General features: G+C 41.3%; 2 protein-coding genes across 2 annotated transcripts in view; both read right to left on the bottom strand.

Moving 5' to 3' along the window:
- The window catches only part of ATP1B3 (ATPase Na+/K+ transporting subunit beta 3), a 41,403-nt gene extending 19,998 nt beyond the window's left edge, over nucleotides 1-21,405 (bottom strand). Inside the window, exons 1-2 of the mRNA XM_082624415.1 lie at nucleotides 21,072-21,405; nucleotides 1,460-1,588 (exon numbers count right to left, since the gene is read on the bottom strand). Of these exons, the coding sequence (XP_082480541.1) occupies nucleotides 1,460-1,588; nucleotides 21,072-21,180 (238 nt within the window). The 5' untranslated portion in view covers nucleotides 21,181-21,405. The remainder of the gene's footprint in view (nucleotides 1-1,459; nucleotides 1,589-21,071) is intronic.
- LOC309807034 (transmembrane protein 203-like) lies at nucleotides 5,231-6,476 on the bottom strand (the record flags this gene model as incomplete). The annotated part of the gene is made up of 1 exon (XM_082626222.1): nucleotides 5,231-6,476. The coding sequence occupies one exon, from the start codon at nucleotides 6,474-6,476 to the stop codon at nucleotides 6,099-6,101; it is 378 nt and encodes a 125-aa protein (XP_082482348.1). The 3' UTR covers nucleotides 5,231-6,098.
- Nucleotides 21,406-22,046: the final 641 nt, after the last annotated feature.

The raw sequence follows: 22,046 nt of genomic DNA, 5'->3' as shown, positions 1-22,046 counted from the left end.
GAAATAAAACCTGACCATCCAGTATATGAAATGACCATCTGTGTATGTCTGAAATTGTATGTTTTCATTTTTAAGGTTTTACAGAAGGAATAAGACATAATATACTGTAAGTGAAAAAGCAACAGAATCAAGGCAGCTTATACATAACTGTATAAAAACACCCAACTTTAAGAAAAACCCAACTTTTAATAAAACATCCAGTTTGAAATAAATTTTAAAGAAAAATATGAAAATATCTATGCTTTATTAAAAAAGAAGATCACATTCCTTTAACATGACTTATTTCTATGGCAAGTTTTAAATGACTCAATTTATAAAAACTCTGTAGATCAGAATGTCTAAAACTGAATTTCTGATACAAGTTACTTCTTAGATCTTGCTGAGCAATGCTCTTGGAGGCTTAGTTCATTTAACAGCCTGTTTGAAACTCTTAAGTAAAAAAAAAACACAGCAGGAGTGTGCCGTACGGCTGCATTTTTTGACGCTACGTACACCTACGTCCTCCAAATAAAGTCTTGGCTTACCCCGGACCATGAACATCAATAGAATGGGAAAACTACAGTAACTCTTACGTCTTTACAATTTAAACCACTGGAGCATGAATATGTGTGTATGCATGTGTGTGCATCTATAGGGGTGTGCATGGATGGTACATGTTTATGTTATACGCATGTATATGTTAATACACATACCAATTTCAAACTAGCATTTATTTTACCAGGTGCAAATACACTATTGAAATGATGCCATTTAAAAATAAAACTTAGGGCCTCCCTGGTGGTGCAGTGGTTGAGAGTCCGCCTGCCGATGCAGGGGACGTGGGTTCGTGCCCCGGTCCAGGAAGATCCCACATGCCGCGGAGCGGCTGGGCCCGTGAGCCATGGCCGCTGAGCCTGCGCATCCGGAGCCTGTGCTCCGCAACGGGAGAGGCCACAACAGTGAGAGGCCCGCGTATGGAAAAACAAACAAACAAACAAACAAAAAAACATGAAGCATGTATTTTACAAGACCAATGCTCTAACCCACACCAGAGCTGAAATATATACTTCATCAGTAAATTACTCAGAGCAAAGTGAAACTACTACACAATATTCATAAACACCATTCATAACTATAACTATATTCATCAATCTGGCTTCACTTTAACTCTCAATATTCATTTCTGCTTACTCTTGGCAAAAGACTCAAGATTTATCAGCCAGGTTTTTGTATCACTGTGTAAATATTAAAGGTTTTTATATCAGTATGTAAATATTAAAGGTCTTTATATCAGTATGTAAATATTAAAGGTCTTTATATCACTATGTAAATATTAAACAACAAACAAAATCAAAACTTTCACATTATCTAACCCTAAAGTTTAACATCTTCTACCGGCTATATAATACAGACTTACGGAGAAGATAAAGTATAACCCAATTTTGTTAGAAGCCATGATAATCACAACATAATTAATTACCTGGACTAGGAATCTGGTCACGATATTTTGGAACCTCATCGTTCAGAGTCTGAAGCATAGCCCACATTGTGAATGAAAAGAGTGCAGCCAGGAACCCATAAAAGACTAGGTAGAAGAGCAAGATCAAACCTGTAAAAGAAAATAAAACTCATAAAGTTGAAGATATACACATTGTGTGTGTGTGTGTGTGTGTGTGTGTGTGTGTGTGTGTGTGTGTGTGAGAGATGTGGCCAAGGTAAAAAAACAGACCCATCATTGCAAGGCTAGAACTCCAAGCTTTGCCATGCACACAGCCAAGTATCTTCATATTCAGAACGATATGAATTTGCCCAAGCAAGGGGTATTTCAGCAGGCAGCACCCACCCACATCCTGTGACCCCCTCCTCTCCTCTGATACTTCCAAGTACAAGCAGCTTCCACAGATCATACTGATTCAAGATCAGAGCTTTAAAATTCCAGCACATAAGGGAGTATTTCCCAAAATGGAGTTAATGCTCTCTAGAAAGAAAAAAGATGATTTTAGGTTGGACAAAACCCCCAGTATGTATATGTGACAAACAAAAAAATTAACACATAGGACTTCCCCAGTGGTCCAGTGGTTAAGACTCCGTGCTTCCACTACAGGAGCCACGGGTTCAATCCTAGGGGAAGTTCTGCATGTCGCACAGGCGGCCAAAAAAAAAAAAAATAATTAGCACATCAACCCTGTATTTCACAGTAATTATTAGCATAAATTTGGGTTTTAAAAACTGAGCGGACTTAGAGAATAGCCAGGAAACATGCAGAGAAGGTAAATCATGAAGGTGGTATCAATGAATAAAGTTTAGGAAACACTGGTTGAGTGGAAGCGTCATGCAACAGTGAAGAGAGGAGCATCCCAACCAGTGGGACTTGACAACTCCACTGCTAAGCAGGCAGCAAGAGCTGGCAGACGCAAGTGTCAACATCAAGGGCTTAACCTTTTTTTCTTCACAATCTGGAAACACTAAGATCTATCCTAAGCCAGTGATTTATTTTGTGAACATCCAGAATTATTTTTCTCAAATGTCTATATTCAAAGATCTAACATCGTAAGTGGTCACCATCAAGATTATATACTAGAATATATTGTTAACGCCACACATTTATATTTGAACATTTAAAAACTGATCAAAGGGGACTTCCCTGGCAGTCCAGTGGTTAAGACTCCACGCTTCCAATGCAGAGGGCACGGGTTGGATCCCTGGTCGGGGAACTAAGATCCCACATGCCACGCAGCACGGCCAAAAAAAAAACCTAATCAAAGAATATTCAATAAATCCCCAGTTACAGCAAGAGTAAAGAACACTTAATTCCCCAAAGTTGAGTTAACATCAGCTCTATTTTCCAGTCTTAACATAAACCTGCTTATTAATATTTGTCCTAGCAGAAGGGCTTGAGCAGGGGTTCCTAACCTGGAATCTATGGACCCTTCACCCTCACTCATCCCCAGAAGGATCAACTTCAGAGCTTCTATGACTTCTGTAATAATACATTTCTGAATATATCCATCTTTCTTCTGCGGAGTGGCTCTACAACGTTCTTGTGATGCTCGAAAGACCCTGTGACCCCCGAAACAGATTGTGGCAAAAGCTAGATAACTTTCATTTGTTACCTGCGGGCCAGGAGACTGCCTCCCCTTTTTTTAAGCCAAGGGGAAACAGTTAATGCAATTTCATTTTCATTTAGACCAGCGTTCCCCATCCTCCCCCTGCCCCGATTACCAGGAAGCCAGAATAGGGAGCGAAAGGACAGAAGGAAGAAAGGAGCACAGGAGGTCGCCTCCAGACAGCATCACTTCCCTACCACACAGAGGGATCCTGTGGCAGAAACACAAAGGAAGACCAGTCTCAAAGAAGTGATCCGTTTACTACAGCGGTAGATGAAATACGGGCAAAGCCCAAAGGATGGTGTAATGAGATACAGGAGGAAAACCATTCTTTCAGATCTGGGTATTTGTAGGAACTAATGGATAAACTCCTCCACAGGGCAGACCAGGGTACAAATATATAAATGTGATAATGAGTGGGGGATGCGTTCCATCCAATGAAGCCTCGCTTACAGAGCAGGCACACTGAGGCCACAGGAGTTTGTCACCTGACGCGGCAGATGTTAAACTGGAGACGTTTAAAACAGGAGTGCCGGGAGTTTAATTATTTAGCGGTGTTTCAAAGTCATCTGAAAATATGCTTACCATTTTCAAATTTGATTTTAAATTTTCAGGAAAAAGAATATAAAGCGGATTTATAAAACCGGTTACAAAGCAAATGAACATAGAGCAAACACGAACAAAAGTGTAAAAACTTCCTATAAAGAGTTGGGTTGGGACTTCCCTGGCGGTCCAGCGGTTAAGACTTCACCTTCCAATGCAGGGGGTGCGGGTTCCATCCCTGGTCGGGGAGCTAAGATCCCACATGCCTCAGGGCCAAAAAAAAAAAAGACCACAACATAAAACAGAAGCAATATTGTAGCAAATTCAATAAAGACTTTAAAAATGGTCCACATCAAAAAAATCTCAAAAAAAAAAAAGTTAGGTTCATAAAATAGATGCACAGATTAACAGCCATGTCCCAAACCTGATGCCATGTTCTAGTGGCCATCAAGTCAATTTTGAATGTAGGGAGTGTACCGAGTAGATAAGTGATTTTCAGCACTGAAGCCAATTTCCCCTGCTTGATAAGATCCTCTCGCCAAGAACAAACTTAACATTTAAAAACTAAAATTAATCTCACTTGTAAAAACCACATATGAAAGACCACTCACAAGGATGGCAGTACTTTATCAACTTAACCGCCTTTCTCCTACACTAAAGAAAAAAATACCTGAAAATAAAAACAGAAGTTGTAAACCACTGTTCTTGTGTATCAGTATCTTGCAGTTATTTACTCAGATGCATTCCTGACAATGACAGGGATGAAACGAATTGAGCTACCCTACCTGAGTAACAGGTGGTGCAGATGGGACCTGTTCAGTGTGCCATGTCTGCCTCTGTGCTAGTTAATGTAAGCAGGGAACAGGTAAGTCATCAGGCTTCATCAAGGCCTGGACATCCACACTCGTTCAACACACTTTGAGACCGTGTGATCTGAGTCCCTACTTCTGCAAACTTCCTAGTTACCTGAAGGTACCTAGACAATAGAAAGACTATGCCTTAACCTCAGAGAATTCTGATGAAAAACAACTTCCCCTTAGTAAATAAATTAACAACCTGTTTATAGGTAAAAAAAAAAAAAACTTAAAGCGGAGGCAGGTATAATTTTTTAAAAAATCAATTATATGGACAGGTACAAATTTAAAGTCCTTTGTATATTCAAATTTTTATAAGGTGCTATTTATTGAGGTATAATTCACATTTCATTCACCTATGAGTGGAACTGCTTGGTCATATGGTAACTCTGTTTAGTATTTTGAGTTAACTACCAGTCTATTTTCCAAATCATCTATAACATTCTACATTCCCACCAGCAGGATTCCAATTTCTCCACATTCTCATTAATACTTCCTAGTGGGTTTAATTTGCATTTCCCTAATGACTAATGATGTTGAGCATTTTTTCATGAGCTTATTGGTCATTTGTATCTTCTTTAGAGAACTGTCTATTCAGATCCTTGGCCCATTTTTAAATTGGGTTGTCTTTTGATTGAGTTCCAAGAGTTCTTTATATATTATAGGCACGAGCCTCTTGTCAGATACATGATGTTCAATTATTTTCTCCCATTCTGTGGGTTGTCTTTTCACTTTCATGACAGTGGCCTTTATTATTATTTTTTTCAGCAAAACATTCTTATTTTTATCTCAGCAAATGTTCTCATTTGGCATCCGACTGGCATCAAACCAAAGCCCTTAGGCCGACAGGCGTGGGCTGAGACCATCTGCAAACTTCCCATGTGTAGGTCTCAATGGCTATGCACGTCAGAGCACCTATTCCTCTCTCTACTCCCTTAGGGTGGCCTAAAGGTCTCAGGTGTGCTAAGAGTGCTGGCCACGAGGTGGTGGAAAAGTTGTGACACTGCAATCTGCTGGGATAGGAAACCAAGCAGTGCCTTGAAAGCAAGTTCTTTTCTCAGGCGACAGATACCCAGATAGGGTCCTGATCATGCTTATTCAACATACTCCTGTCTGCCTGGTTACACTTTTTAGAGCTCAAGCGTCTAAGGAAGCCTTGTTTGGGGGCATGGGGCAGTAAGCTCTCAGGTCAGCACTGCTGGCCAGGGGAAATCCCGAGTCCAGCTTTGCAGCCTTTGCACAGTGGGTACTTTCCCAGGATCCATGAAAATACTCAGAGCCCATCAGGACACTTTACTTATATGCAGTTTCCAACTGTCAGAGGAGTTCAGGACTGTCTGGCCTTCTCAGGATCTCAATTCAAGATTAGCTATTCAAAGCATGAAATAAGAGGGAATACATTTTAAGAATCAAGGCTGCTCTTTTCAGCCCTGCTGAGGGAACAATTTCAGACATGACTTTTAGAGAGGAAGCTGGGCACCCAGCAGGGCACAAGCTGGCTTTCAGACCCCAACTTCTCCTCTGGTGCGGCGGAAGTGGGACCTCAGTCTGGGGTCCCGCATTCTAGCTTATCTTCTGCGAGGCTAGCTGACCCGCAGGCACGGATCATGAGCAGCTACAGGAGAATGAAGACCGGAGACGTGATCAGGCCGGACCAGAGCTCCCGAGTCTGCTCCACCAGCTTCTGACACAACAACATCTCGAAGACGAACTTCAGGCTAAGAACCGTGAGGACCCAGAAAAGGCGGAGCACGGCCAGCCGCTTCTCTCCGTCCTGGAAGAGGCGCACGGAGACGACAGTGGTGAAGTAGGTGCTGAGCCCGTCAGCGGCGAAGAAGGGCACGAACACGTTCCACCAGGAGAGGCCGGGAGCCAGGCCGTCCACACGCGGGGCCAGCAGCACGGAGAACACCGACAGGGCCAACAGGTGCACGAAGACCTCGAAGGGAGCGAAGCCCAGCCACTGCACCAGCTCCCCGAGCGCGAAAAGCATCGCTCCGGTTGAGTGCGGGCCAGGACCCGGGCGACGGTCCCACCCGCCCGGCTGCGCCGCCACTCCCCACGGGCCTCGCTGGCGCCTGCCGCCGTCGTCGTGGCGGCCAGCGAGAGGCAGAAAGCGGCCCCGCCTGCCCCGGCTCTCGGCCCCCGCTCGGGACCCAGCACTGGCCACCAGCCGACGCCCACTTTGCTCGGACGCCATGCCCCGCCGGGTGCCAACAGTGCCCTTTAAAGCAGAAAAGTTCTTAATCTCAAAGAAGTCCAATTTATCTATTTTTCTCCTTGGTTGCTTGACTTTTGGTATCATATCTAAAACACCACTGCCTAATCCAAAGTCATGAAGACTTGCAATTACATTTTCTTCTAAGAATTTTTAGTTTTAGCTCTTTAAGTCTGGGTCTTTGATCCACTGTGTGTTAATTTTTGTACATGCTATGACGAAGGGAACACTGGGGCTTGGGATAAAAACTGGGCAAGGTCCTGGATGGGTTGGTAAAAATCTAAAGGAGTGGAGAGAATCTCCATACCTGACCAGCTCTTGGCTACCTATGCCTCGTCCCTGAATGCTGTGACAGGGAAGTCTAAGTACAAAGAAGAGGTGCAGAGAACCAATAATTACAAAATATTGAGAAGAAAAACTAATCCAATAAAGTATCAAACGCAACAAAGAAAGTAATGCCTGAAAAAACTGGGTTTTAACAGGGTACAGAACAAGGGGGGGAAGCATGAATATAATTAAAATACAGAGTATAAGAGGATAATTTTTCAAAATCTGATCTCATATTCTGATTGTTAAAATTTTAAAACTTAGTAGATAAGCTGAACTGCAGAAGAGTCAAATAATAAGAAGAAAAAATCCAGACACTTAACAAAAAAGCAAACCAAAGACTGGGAAAAATATTTTGCATAATATGAAACCAATAAATTACTTATTTGCATCTAGAATATATAAAGAACTCTTACAACAAAACAAATTTCTAAAACATGGACAAAAGTTTTGAACAGAAACTTCATCAAAGATGTAATGAGAATTGCAAAACAATAAAGCTCATGAAAACACACTCAACATCACTAGTTATCCAAGAAGGGCAAATCAAAACCACTACATGCTCACCAGAATGCTAGAAATTCTAAAGACTGACCATACCAAGCGATGATCTAGGAGCGGAGCAACTGACACGCTAATACACTGCTGGTGGGAACGTGCCAAAACAAAAACCGATTTTGGAAAACAATTTTTTGAAAAGTTAGTAGCATATACCTACGATAGGATCCAGCCAATCCATTCCTAGGTATTTAACCAAGAAAAACGAAAGCACACATTCGCAGAAGTATATGAATATTTGTAAATGCTTTCTTTATTTGTAATCACTAAAAACTCCAAACAACCCAAAAGCACATCTACAGATGAATTAATAATTCTGGCATATAATACAATGGAATACTATTCATGAACTACTTCTCAAAATAACTGTGCTGAATGAAAGAACTCAGCACTCCTGACCCCAAAGAGAACACGCTACATGATTCCATGCATTTAAAGTTTCAGAAAATACAAACTAATCTAAACTGTCAAAAAGCAGATCTATTTTTTGCCTGGATACTGGGGAGGTAGGGAAAGAAAAGGATTACAAATGGGAAAGAGGAAATCTGGGGAGTGATGAATATTTTCATTATCTTGATTAGAGTGATAGTTCCATGGGTACAATACATGTATATGCATATAGGTGAATACGCATCAAAACTCAAGTTACACATTTTAATTTTAAATACGTGCAGTTTACCATATGTCACAATTATACCTCAATAAAGCTATTTAAAAAACAAAAATTTGGAAGAAGGCCTAACCTAGAGAACTAGCCAAGCCAAAGAAAAATTCAGTGAGCTAAAAGATCAAACCAAGGTGCTTTACAATACTGGGCAAAAAGACAGAGAGAGAGTGTACGGAGATTGCTGAGACACGGGAGACAGAACCAGAATATCAATAAATCTAACAGGAATTCCACCAGAAAAGGGGATGGGGAGGAATGCCCAAAGAAATAACACATTTTGTGTCTAGATTGGAAAAGATTGAAAAATACTAGAAAACACCCTATACCTAGATAGAAAAAGGTAAAATTTCAGAATACTAAAAATAAAGTGAACATTTCTTAAAGCTTCTAAAAAGATAAAACGGGTTTTACCTAGAGCAGAGAAATATGACTGACAGATATCTCATCAGCCAAAAATAAAACAGTATATTCCAAACTGCGGAGGCTTTAAGTTTTAGCTACACTGTCTTCATTTCCTTCTTTTTGGAAGAAAAACTTATATATTATCTAACCTGAAAGAAAAGGACAAAGTTCACAGACTAAATTCTAGAAAAAGCTAATATAATTGTACATTTTTTCATTTTTTAAAGTTTTCTTTAAAAATCTAAGACAAAGAAGAAAAATATATAAAGCAATGGTGAGCAAAGAAACCAGTAAGACTTGCTGGTAACATCTAAGTAAGTGTTGATTTTAATTTCTTTTCCTCATCAGGTCTGAGGAATAACTTACATACAATAATTTTCATTGATTCCAAGTGCACAATCCCAACGAGTAGACAGTTGCATGTATTGTGAGACCACCACTACACTAATGATACAGAACATTTCTATCACCTCTGAAAGGTTCCTTGTGCCCGTTCACGATCCGTACATCCTTCAGCCAGCCGATGAGCTCCTTTTGCCACTACATTCGTCTGTATTTTACAGTTAAAATTTGATTTTAATTTAATAACGAGTTAAAATCCCAAAAATATTAAGGTAGGAATAATTTAATAGTAGTCTAATAAAAGACATTCTCAAAGTGGGTTAAAGAAAACCTTATAGCACTATAAATAAATGCTATTTAGATAAAAACCTAAAATTATAACACATACTGGTTGAAAATAAAGTAGATCTTGGCTAACAAAAAGAAATGTAGATGTGGCTTATTACTGTAAGCAAACTATTTAGAATTCAAGTCAAAAGGTATTAACAAAGCAAAGATATTCTCTATTAATAAAAAGTAAACAAAACACATCAAGAAGATACAGCATAAAAGCCACGAACATTTGTGATGCTAAGTGGCTTAAGATATGTAAAGCAAAATTTATCACAATCATCTGTAGAGATTTTAACGTACCTCTTCCAGAAATCCACAGATCAGGTAAACAATAACAAAAAGGCTAATATTTTAAAAACACAACTAATAGTTATTTAATATATATAAAACTTTGTAGTCACCAGAAAATATACTCTTTATAAACCTGGAACATTGCCTCAAAACTGACCATGACTTAAATTTCAAAAAACCAAACCAAACCAAAATAAAAAATAACAAATCTAAAAAAAAAAAAAAAAAAAAAAAAGAGGCCACATTTTTCAAAATCAAAGTATGTTAGAGAAGTATAACAAAAATTTAGAAAATGGACTGCTAAATAACCTTTGGATTAAAAAGACAACAAAACCCAAAATATGCAAAATTCAAAACAATCATGTAGCCGAAGAAGAACACAAAGGAAAATCCATAGCCTTATACGCATTCACTAAAAAACCAGACTAACCAAAAAGCCAGGTTTTAAATTCAAGACTAAAATAAATTCAAGGAAAGTAGGAGATTTAAGATACTAGCACAAGTTAATGTAAACAAATGCAAAAAAAATCATTAATTTTATCAATAAAACCAGTTTCCAACTAGTAAGCTCGAAAATAGATGAAATATATGATTTTTAAAGAAAATAAACATATTCAAATCAGAAGTTTTTACAAGAAATAAACAGAGCTCTATCCCTGAGACACTATGTCCAAACGGCTTTAGTTAGTTCTCCCAATTTTCAAGAAGTAGATTCTTTCTCTACACACAAGCTATCTTTTTTGTATGCTCCGTAAATTACCTAAATCTTTATAAGGCTAGCACTCTCCAGATACCAAAACTAAACAGATGGTACTCGCACAGATTTCACAAATTTATTTTATTTTAAACACTTACATAGAGCTTACATGCTACAGAGTGATAATGACACAGGAACAGAGGTACAGATTAATAACAAAACACAACAATAATCAAGAAAGGATCCATATAAAATCCATGTAACAAAGCTGGCATTTCAAATCAGTGAGAAAGTGATGGATTATTCAATATATTTTGGGATAAGTGATCAGGAACAGCCTATAAAAGGCTGTTAAATTTGTGATAATATTTATTTAAACAAGTATAATTTTTAAAATAAAAGAATCAAGAGACAAAATACAGCAAAAAGATGAGCAGGTCGCTGTAAAGAAACGAAAACTGAGCAAACATAAGTTGCAATTATCAGAGATACTGCAAATTGAACCAACCAAGACACCAGCATCCCATCAAACTGGCAAAAATTTTTAAAGAGTGATGATAACCAATGCTCAGAAAGTTGAAGGGAAACAGGTAATTTGATCCCTGCTGGTGGGAGTATACACTGGTACAGCTTTACTGGAGGACAATAAATTAATATAAAAATAAACATATACTATAAACTGGTGATTCCATTTCTCAGTGACTACCCTGGATAAATAGTTGCACACATGCACTGCACAATTTGCAAGAGAAAAATTGGAAACAATCTAAATATTCATCACAAAGAAATATATACATGTATCTTGGATATATATCCCTACACTATGGAATATTATGCAATGACTCAAAGGAATAAGGTAAATAAATTGGCGAGGGGGGAGAGAGAGAGACATGGAAACAGTCAAGACATATTAAGTGAAAAAAAGCAAGTTCTAGAACATACATTCTTCCTATTACTCATGTAAAAGTGGAAAATTAATTATTCCTACATAGTCCATATATACACATACACACACACACACACACATATATACATATACACATATATAAGTGTGTTGAAAAAGGACTGGTAGGAAAACTGATAAGCAATCATCTGTGGGAAAGACTGCGACTGGTAGAAGGCAGTGAAGAGAAACATGAATATATTTATGTATTCTTTTTTCTCCAACATCCAATTAGGAATATTTACAAATACACACAAAAGTTAAAAGAAATGTAAGTGAACACGCATAAACCCCACCTAGATTCTACAGTAAAGTCTACTATATTTACCTCTTATCTATTCACCATCTATTTTTTTTTAAGAATTTCAAGTTGCAGATGTCAGTACACTTAACCCCTAAACACTTCAACATGTATATTAACTAAAATTGAGGGAAAATTACATTTAGTGAAATACACAAATCTCCAAGGTACCATGACACGGTTGTTGAGAAATACATTCACCTCTATGATTTAAACAGCTATCAAGATACAGAACATTTCCATCACCCTATAAAGTTCTCATGCCCCTTCCCAGTCAATCCCCATGACCACCATCCTAGAGGCAAACACCATTCTGGGCTTTTCCCCAGCATAGGTAAGTATTGCTTGATTTAGAGTTTCAAAGAAATGAAATTATATAGTATATTCTCTTCGGTAAAGCTTCTTTTCTGCTCAGCCTAATTGTGGGATTCACCCATGTTTTGTGTTATCTGTGGTTTGCTCCTTTTTACTGTTGAGTAGTATTCCACTGTGTGGACACTGGTTTGTTTATCCATTCTACTGCCGGACACCTGGGCTCTTTCCAGTTTGGAGCTACTATGAATATTTTGCGTATTTTTGTGGACATATGTTTTCATTTCTCTTGGGTAAACTGCTGGGGATCATGGGGTAAGTATATATTTACTTTTACAGGAAATTATTAGACCTTTATCCAAAGTGGATATACCACATATGTTTTAAAAAGTATGATAGGTAACAGTGGTTACCCAGGGAAGAAGCTGAGGATGACAGTGGACTTACTGACTATTCACATCTGTACTATAAAAACTCAAATAATGAAGTTACTTTTGTTATATGAAAAAAACAAAGCCAGGAGTCCACATTCCATTTAAGACACGTTCAGGTTTCTTGGATTAGCCTACGCTGACCACTAACTAACTTCTAAAGCATAGGTCAGCAAATCATGGCTGCTGCCTGTTTTTGTAAATAAAATACTGAAACGCAGCTAGGCCACTAGTTTACATATTGTTTACGGCCGCTTTCAAGCTACTAACAGCAGAGTTGAGTAGCTGCAACACATACTGTATTCCTGGCAAAGCCTAAAATATTATCTGGTCCTTTAAAGAAAAAGTTTGCAGCCTCCTGTTCAAAAGCATTTATATAGGCCTTGTTTTTCATTCCAATGTGACATCTGAAACTATCTCGTGCAACTTCTCCCTTACAGAGGAAACTAAGACCAAGAGATTTTTAATGACTTACCTAAGCTTAGATGGAGATGTGGAATTCTAATTCAGATCTATATTCTGAGTCCTAGTCTGAACACCTTCTCAGTATACTGGTAAACTTCTAAGACTTATCAAGCAAAAATACATAGGCCCACAGGCTCACTTTGACTACGATGCCCCATCTGGAAACTTCAATGAATTAGAAATTTAGTGGAACAGAATCATGGTGAGCTGAGGGGAATGATGAGCAAGTTTCTCCACAAACAAGACTTTCACAGTGTGGAGCTATACCAATTAATCAAAATACTCTCAACTTTAGCCCAACGACCAGGTGAATCACAAGTGGAAACTGACTAAATGACAATTGATTCATCAAAAAAATAGTGAGTGCTTACTATGTGCTAGATGTCGTAGCATAAGACGCACCTGTGATTCCTCCCTGTGAGAACATCCAGCCAGTGGGAACAATGTATATAAACAACTCTAATCCAGGATACAAAATGTTTAGGTGTTAGAGACAACAAATGTATTATTTTCACCTGGGCAAGTCCGAGAAGGCTTATGGCAGAGAGGGCACGAGATCTATGAAGCAGGAGAGAAGTTATGATGCAGAGAATGAAGGGCACGGGAGAGGGAATGAGCAGGGCATCCTAGACCAAGGGGCCTCAGACAGACCCATTTGGCTATGACATGTGGTACACAGGGAGCAGGGTGTAAAATGACAGATTGTATTAAGGTTGGAAATGTAGTTCTAAGCCACTATGTAATATATCCGGAATACCAGGCTGTCTGGAACTGACTTAAACCTTCTGAAAGCAGTGGGGAATCCCAACAGCCTTGGGGTACAGGGAGTAGCTTGACCGAAGCTGCAGCCTTAGAAATAATCTGATAGCAGTGAAGTTACACTGGTTTAGGTCACAATGATTCCAACGGATTCCTTGGATCTTTCTGGGGCTGCACCAGAAGAGCCCAACTTCCCCAGTCAACAACACTACACTTTTTATAAGCAGCAGATAAAAGTTGGAAAGCCAGTGGTCTCTTTAAACTAGGACCAATTTTGAAAGAAATTTACAAAAGATAGGGCTTCCCTGGTGGCGCAGTGGTTGAGAGTCCGCCTGCCGATGCAGGGGACACGGGTTCGTGCCCCGGTCCCGGAAGATCCCACATGCCGCGGAGCGGCTGGGCCCGCGAGCCATGGCCGCGGAGCCTGTGTGTCCGGAGCCTGTGCTCCGCAACGGGAGAGGCCACAGCAGTGAGAGGCCCGCGTAAAAAAAAAAAAAAAAAAAACAAAAGATCTTCATCTGGTGCTTTAAGTTTTTTAATCAGAGAATTTACAAGAAAAGGCACTACCAGATCCTGAAAAAGTGGGGCAGGATTGGTGGGAATACTGAGGGCTCTGCAATGTGCAACAGGTGGTTAGCATTATGAAGCTAGGAAAAACAAGCACCCTGGGCTCCCTCTGAATGCCTGTTTTCACAAGATGCTGGAGGGTGGGGTGAGGTGGGGCAGTGGTGAGTAGGTCAGAGAAAATTAATTCCTGAATTAACTGTAGCAGTGGTAATGAGGGTGTGGGTCACCAAGAGATTCAAGAGATGTTATGGAAGTACCATTGGCATGGTTTGGCCAGGTTCAGAGCCCAGATGGCAGAAATGGTAGTGATAATCTTCAAAAATTGCAAATACAGAAGCAACTCACAACTTCAGTGGAGGAAGGGGAAACAGCTCTGTTTATCAGTTGTTAAACAAGGTACTGGAGTTGTCTAAGCCTCACTCTCAGGTTTATGGGATATGCAAGAAGCAACTGGAATCTCAGAGAGATGTTAACCAAGAAGTAAAATTTGTCAGTAATCTTTGCAATTGTTTTATGAGATGAAGAAGATGAAGAGAAAACAAGGCCAAAGACAGCACCTGGGAAATCTACATCTAGGAAACAAGAGAACCAGGAAAGGGATGGCTAGAGAAGTATGGAGTAGGGGTAAGGGCCACTTTTACAGACCAGATACTGCCAACTGGCCAGAAACCATCAAAAGAAACGTACCTCATGCTGTGGACAAGGGTCAATTCCTTACCATGGCATCAGCAAAATACTAGGAGGAAGTCATAACTAAGAGCCAGCTCCACCAATGACTCAGTTACAAAGTTTAAAACAGATATGGGGAGGTTGTTAAGTTAGGGAATTCTTTTTAGAAATATTATTAGTTAAATAGCACCCTGTAGGGAGAGGATGACACTATTAAATAAACCCCCATTAAATCTGAGAGCAGTTAAGTTTAAAAAGAAAAAAAAAATCTTTATGAAGTTCTCGTAAGAGCCATATAAGCAGCAGAATAGAGCAATAAAGCAGGACACAGGAGGCCTGGATACTACCCTGGTTCTGTTATCCTAATCAGATGCACGACCCAGGCATGTCAAACTCAGCCGAGTCTCCCGTGAGAAAGTTAAGTGGAAGCTTGTTCTGAACACTGAGCTATGAAAACCATCAGTGCTGTAGCCAAAAGGGAAAAAAAAAAAGGAAAATGCCCAAACACTGGGTGAACCATTATGCTATGATACACCAAAACCATCAAAGACATTAAAAACAATGTTGCAGAAGACTAATTACATTTAATTAGACTGGGAACATTTCATAATACTGTTCATTCATTCAACCAATTTTTATTACATTCCCACTAAGTGCCGGGCAACAGGCTAGGTGTTAGGGAATTCAAGACGGGTAAGATATGAAGAAGAAGCTTATGTCTAATAAGCGGGCAACAACAATACTGTTGAAGTCATAAATACTATACTAGAAAAAGGTATCATGGAATACACTGGAGCACTCGACCCAGTCTCAAGGCAAAGAATGGTTCGAAAATGTTTACCAGAGATCAGGCCATCATAGCTGACATCTGAGTAGCCAGGCCAAGTTGAAGGAAGGAGAGGCTCGGAAGCTAGGAAACAGGCCCAAAAGCAGTGGGAGAGAACTATGTGGAACAGCAGAGATGACAGGAGAGAAATATGCCAGCCAGACTGCAAAGAGTCTGCACGTCACGCTAAGGAGCCCCGAGGGCAACAGAGTTACACGAAGAGGTGCCCATGAAACGTCCAACTGAAGATTTCTGACAGGCGTTTGGTAATAAGAATACAAAAGTCTTAGGGACTAGAAATGCAGATTTGGGGGTCTCAAATGGAGATAATAACTAAAGCCACCAGAACATGTAAGTTCTAGCAGGAAGTGTGGACAGTCCCCACAGAGGTGATGGAGAGGGCCAGGGATACCCCAACAGAAAGTGGCAGAGGAATAAAAAACATTCCCCTTAAACGTTAAGTGATCAAACTAGGGATATCTAACTGTGTATTTTCTTTTTTTTTTTTTTTTTTTTTTGCGGTACGCGGGCCTCTCACTGTTGTGGCCTCTCCCGTTGCGGAGCACAGGCTCCGGACGCACAGGCCCAGCGGCCATGGCTCACGGGCCCAGCCGCTCCGTGGGACGCGGGATCTTCCTGGACCGGGGCACGAACCCGTGTCCCCTGCATCGGCAGGCGGACTCTCAACCACTGTGCCACCAGGGAAGCCCCTAACTGTGTATTTTCAAATTTTATTTATACATTTGAAAAAACTTTATACATAGGAAAATGTTAACAGTGGTTACTCTATGTGATTAAAGATGACAGGTTTTACTTCAAAATCAATGTAATGAATGCATAATTAGAACATAATAAATTTATCTTCCAAAGTTAATTTTTTTCCCTCCTATTACACAATTCCTTTTTTTAAAATGCTTGGTTAGTAGAGGCTTAACCATAATGGAAATGCTGGAAGTCAAAAGGGGGGGGGGAAGGGGAACTGATATCTCCTAAGATTAACCTTCACTTTTTAAAAATTATTGTACATGTGATTTTTTTTTTCCTGCTCATACACGTGTGCTGCCCATGTACTCTTGGCATATTTCAATAAAAGTGTTTGGAACATAAAAGCGTTAAACGGTCCTTAATCAAACACGATGATAAATCACAGTAAAGTTGTTACTAAGGACAGGAGGGTTTTTAAACTTCTTTTAATACAACTAAATTAATTCTAAAAATATAAATTCAAAAGTCAATTTCAAAGAAATGGAATTACTTCGGGGTGAGGGGAGGCTGCTCTTTAACACAGTAAAGCACATCCTACTGTAATTACAAAGGTATCGGGAACATCACACACACACTTGCCCCCTCCCTCCCTCCCTCCCACTAGCGGTCCAGAAGTGCTGCCTCCTGCTGGGGGACAGCGCGGTTAGCCTCAGCTGCTGCCGCTGACACACCCACCACTGCCCTTCATTTATACCCTGCACACAGGGGAAGGCAAGTCCTGTTACTTTCCCAACAGTGCAAATTTTTGTAAAGTTTCTTTAATATGTCACTCCACAGGACAAAGAATACCTTACAAAGCTGGGAAAATAAACACACTTGCCTTCTCCCCTACAGTCAGACACCCAAGATGGGATGTAGCCTGATCTCCAAAGCAGAGCATTTACTGAGGCATAACCCAGAATGGGAGCAGGTGACTGAAAAAACAGCATGTCATGGACCTATAATAAAAGAGAAGCACATGAACAAAATGTAGATATTAGTAGTTTTGGTCCAGAATCCTGACCCTGCTTGGAATCAGTAACTTGAGTTTTAGGTCCATGTTAAAATAAAGCATTTATTGACAGATAACCTTAAGATAATGAACTCCAAAGAAGCCCACAAGCAGATGTCATTAAATGACATCACATCATGTTTAAAAAAAAAAACAAAAAAAAACCTCTGTCCTTGGAGAGTCTGAGGCCAAGGATTCTATCACTAGCTGAGTAAGTGAATTCTGACATATCAGATCTGTGGGTTCAATTTTCTCACGTATGAAAATGAGGGCACAGGACTAGATTAGTGGCTTTCAAGCTTTTCTTGATGGTGAGCCACAGTACGAAATACATTTTACATCAGGGTATCTGAATATCCAAAATACAAAAAGTTTCACAGAATGACATTTTCCCTTAGAATAAACTTATTAGGGAGAATAAACTTTGATAATTTTTCTCTTCTATTTCATTATTTTTAAAAATGTTAACTGCAACACATGGTCCACTGTTTACAATTAAATAACACTAGATGATCTTTGAGCTGCCTTTTACTCTAATTGTACGTAATGCATTTAGGTTTAATATCTGCAACATAGCCACAAGGTGCTAAATTTTCTTTGTCCTGTGTTTTCATAAAAGGCAACTACTTATTCCTGATGCGTCCTTACTGTCCAGCTTGAGAAAACAGCTCTTAGGAACACTTCGATCACCTACATGGTGTGCGTTAGAAAGCTGTGAAAATGGAATGAGGTAAGTACATGTATATAAGCATTTTGAAACTGCTGTAACCAAGTGTCACATATTAGCCAAATATACAAGAAGCTAATCAAATTCTTCACACAGCTGTTTTAAATAAGGCAATGAGATGAAACGTAGTATTTTCACTTTATCCCCAAGGTAAACTGCAAAACTGCTTTTTAAACATGTGTTTTTAACATATATAATGCACTTGGAGAAGAACCTCAGATTACATGGGACAAATGTACTAAAGACTTGAATGTAAAAAATAAAATCAGGAAACATCTTAAATGAATGTCTTTATAGAATCCTTGAGGTAGAGAAAGGTTTTCTCTATATGCCAGCAGCCCAGCAAATTTACCTAGGTCAAAAATAGATGTAATAATCCCCCTCCCCCTGCATTAATTTCAAAAGCGACTAAACGAAAAAATTTGCACAAATGAGGTTTAAAAAAAGAGCGTATAACATGTTTTCAGAAAATGTACATAATATTATCCACAACCCAGAAATTCCACCAGTAGAAACATATCTCAAGGTAATAAATTTGCAAAAATGTACAAGAATGAAGGGAATGGGAGGAGGAGGGACCAATACATACAATAATGCACTGGTTAAAAAAAAATCAGGAGTTACTCCTATTACCCTGGGTATCTCCCATGTATACATACGGTACACGTTAGTAAACTTAAAAAAAAAAAAAATCCCAGTACATCTAACTATACAATGGAACACTAGCCAGCTATTAAAAGTGGTGATATAGGTCTTTATTTATTAACGTGGGAAGATGCCCACAATATACTCAAAAGATTATAAAGCAACACTTACGGTATGATCTCTTTTTGTTAAAAAAAATTAATAATAACATTATATACATTTTTAAGTCTGCCCAGACATATACCAAAATATGAATAGTGGACATCTCTGGGGTGATGAGATCAGGCAGCTCACTCATACACTGCTTTTCTGAGAACTACAAGAAGATATGCTTTCTCCAGGCAGACCCCATGCTCTAGGGTACACAGCTCAGTGAGCTGAGTATGGACTTCAGCCTCCAGGCACCACTCCTCCACATTTCCTTGGAGTGAGTGCCCTTATATTGGGATAGGATTATGGATAGCTTTCACCTATTTATGCCATTCTCCACTGGCTTACTATTATTACAATAAACCCAGAAATTTACTATTTGTTGATATTTTCGATTTTGAAAAAAAGGTCTTGCTTTAATCCTTCCAAAGCTAATCCCAGCTTTACTTGTACTACTCCCACTGCCCTTACAGGGTGCCGCATACTCTGATAATTTGTGCGTGTTATCTATTTAAATGCACGTACCAAATAAAATCTCTACCCCAAAAGCATATAATACAAAGGCTAAATAAGGAGCGCAACCTGCACTAAGAAATGTCATTCTAACACAAAGTGCAGATACTTATTACTGGAAATGCGAAGGCACTGAGAAAGGTAGTCTACACAAATGAACCACTCTCCACCACTCAAAAATTCCTTCAGCAGAAAGTTAGTACACTCTAGAAGCAATAATAACTGTTTACAGTTTTTTCCCCCATTTAATTCCAGATGCAAGATCTAGTTCCTCATCACATTAGTGGGCTCCCCACAGACAGCCATTCGAATAAAAATCTTGAGTGATTACCATGCAGTTAGGCAAGGCATCTGTAAAATAATACCACCGCTGGACTAGGATTAAAGGACAACTGGTTCTTTTCTTGGCTCTTTGGAATATGTAATTTTACACAAAGCAAAAACGCAACCTCTCTGGGGCTCATTTTTCTCGTCTCTAAAGCAGGGTTTGGGCTAAAAAACCTCCAAGGCCCCTTTCAGCTTGTGACAGGACTTTAAGCCGCCTTTCCACTCTGGAGGAGCCGATTTCAAGCAGCAGCCAGTCTATTTTCTAAGTCAGAGCAAATTTACTCTCCTCGTGCTTCTCTTGACAATGTCATGCCCGAATAGTTCTCAACTCTAGAAATAGTCTCACTCAGAAAAAAAGGTCTGTCATGACCAACTAACAATATATTTTTCCAAAGGAAAGAAAAACTAGTTTACTTAATGTAAAGGGGGGAGAAGGAAGACCACTAGTCCTTATTCAGACATAAGCATAATTTTTCAAAAAAAAAAAAAAAGAGTCACTCTAAAGCAGCACCACACTGGCGGATGGTTTAAATATTTCTTTTAAAACAAAGAACCCATGCAGAGGAAAACTGCTAGCAAATTCAATCATCACACGTTTTGAAGGAACAGGAAAAAAAAACTGTGCCATTCAGACCGAATTTACTTTCCCCCAATGAAGCACGTTGGTAAGAAAACCTGTGTCATTAAAAAGGAATTAGGGAGAAAGCAACCTTTTCAAAGGTCTTTTCACTGTCCAAACTCAAGTGCACTTTCGTGTACCGTGTACTTGTGTGCTTAAAACATGCGTGCAGACCACACACTTAACACTCACACTCTTCCGACCTGCTGGGGTGGCAGCGTGGACGAGTCACAAGATAGCGGCGGGAGTGGAAATTTCCTCTCCCCGGGCGTGGGGCAAGGTCGGGCTTCCCCAAACCGCTCGGCGCCGCTGGCCGCCTCCGCCAGGCCTCTCCGGGCCGGCGCGCTCCGTACAAAGGAGGCCGGGCGCTCGGCCCCCACGCGCTCGGGGTTCGGGGCAGGGTTTGCCGGCTTCCGGCGCCGCAGGCCCGGGCAGCACGTGCGGCCCGCTCCCGGCAGTGAGGAAGGAACCGGCGCGGCCCGGCGGCGGCTGCCAGCGGGCCCCGCAGCCTCGCTCGCCCGCCGCCGACCCCGCGAGAAATGAATGGGGCCGCGCTGCTCCTCCGGCGCCGCCGCCCGCGTTCGAGTCTGGCGGCCGTGGCGAAAACCGCTGCGGGCGGAGGCAGCGGCGGCTCCCGGGGCCCCCGCGCGGGGAGCCGCCTCCCGCCTTCCCTTCCCACCCGACCCCGCCCAGCGCCCCCCCGGACCGCGGCCGGCCCCGGCGCCCAACCGCCGCCCGCTCACCCCAGCTCTTGGCGGTGCGCCCCAGGAACTCTCCGGTGGTCGGGTTGTAGATGAAGAGCTTCCACTCGGCCAGGCTCTGGTTGAAGGACTTCTTCTCTTTCTTCGTCATGGTGTGGGTGGGGACGTCGAGGGGAGCGGCGGCCGCGGGGGTGGAAGCGGCGAGGAGCGCAGAGGCGCGTCCGGGCTCGAGCGGCGCAGCCCGGCGACGGCGGCAGAAGGCGGGACGGCCTAGGAAACCTCCTCTCTGTGGTGAGCGCTCGACCCGACTGCGCTGCGCCGCGCCGAGCCGGGCCGCCGCTCCGGCCGCGGGAGCCTGACGTCTCCGCCCTCCGCAACCAATCCCCGCGCCGTTCAGGCCCCGCCGCCGCCGCTACCGCCTCCCGCCGGCGGCGGGGCGCAGCCGGACGCTGTGAAGATGCCCCGCCCACGGCCACGGCCCCGCTCCGTGGTACCCGGCTTGGCTCCGGGGCGCTCGGCGCTCTCTCTTCCCGGCCAGAAGAAGCAAACGCTACGCATAGCAACTTAAAAAATCATGAGAGCTTAATAAGAAGCAGATTTATAATGACAAGCAAAAGATGAGCATCCCTAACCCGCTGGTTTTTCAGAAGAACTCTGGGGAGATGCTGCGGGCAACCGGGATCCGGAGTCCCCTCGCTTCCTAGCCTGCGGCGGCGCGGGACTACCAGAGAGCGGAAACGACTCCAGTCCACCGAGGACGGGACTTCACCACCGTCTCCCCAAACCGTTTCCAGGCGTTCTTCTCTGGGCTGTATGACGTGACCAAAAGATAATTCGCTGTAGTATCTCGTGAGGGTGTACGGTGTATTACATACCTTCGCTCAGAGAATGCCCTGACTTCGCCCTTTTGCAGGAGTCAACTGGGAATCTTGGGTCAAAGGGAGTTTCATCCTAAACATGCCAGTATTAAGTAAATGCAGTATAGTTTTCCCCAGATTTAATTGAATTTATCAATGA

This window comes from Mesoplodon mirus (genome assembly GCF_964341445.2).
Source record: "Mesoplodon mirus genome assembly, chromosome: 6".
Lineage (NCBI taxonomy): Eukaryota > Metazoa > Chordata > Mammalia > Artiodactyla > Ziphiidae > Mesoplodon > Mesoplodon mirus.
The sequence above is the reverse complement of the archived record's forward strand: the minus strand, read 5'-3'. Positions and strand labels throughout refer to the sequence as shown.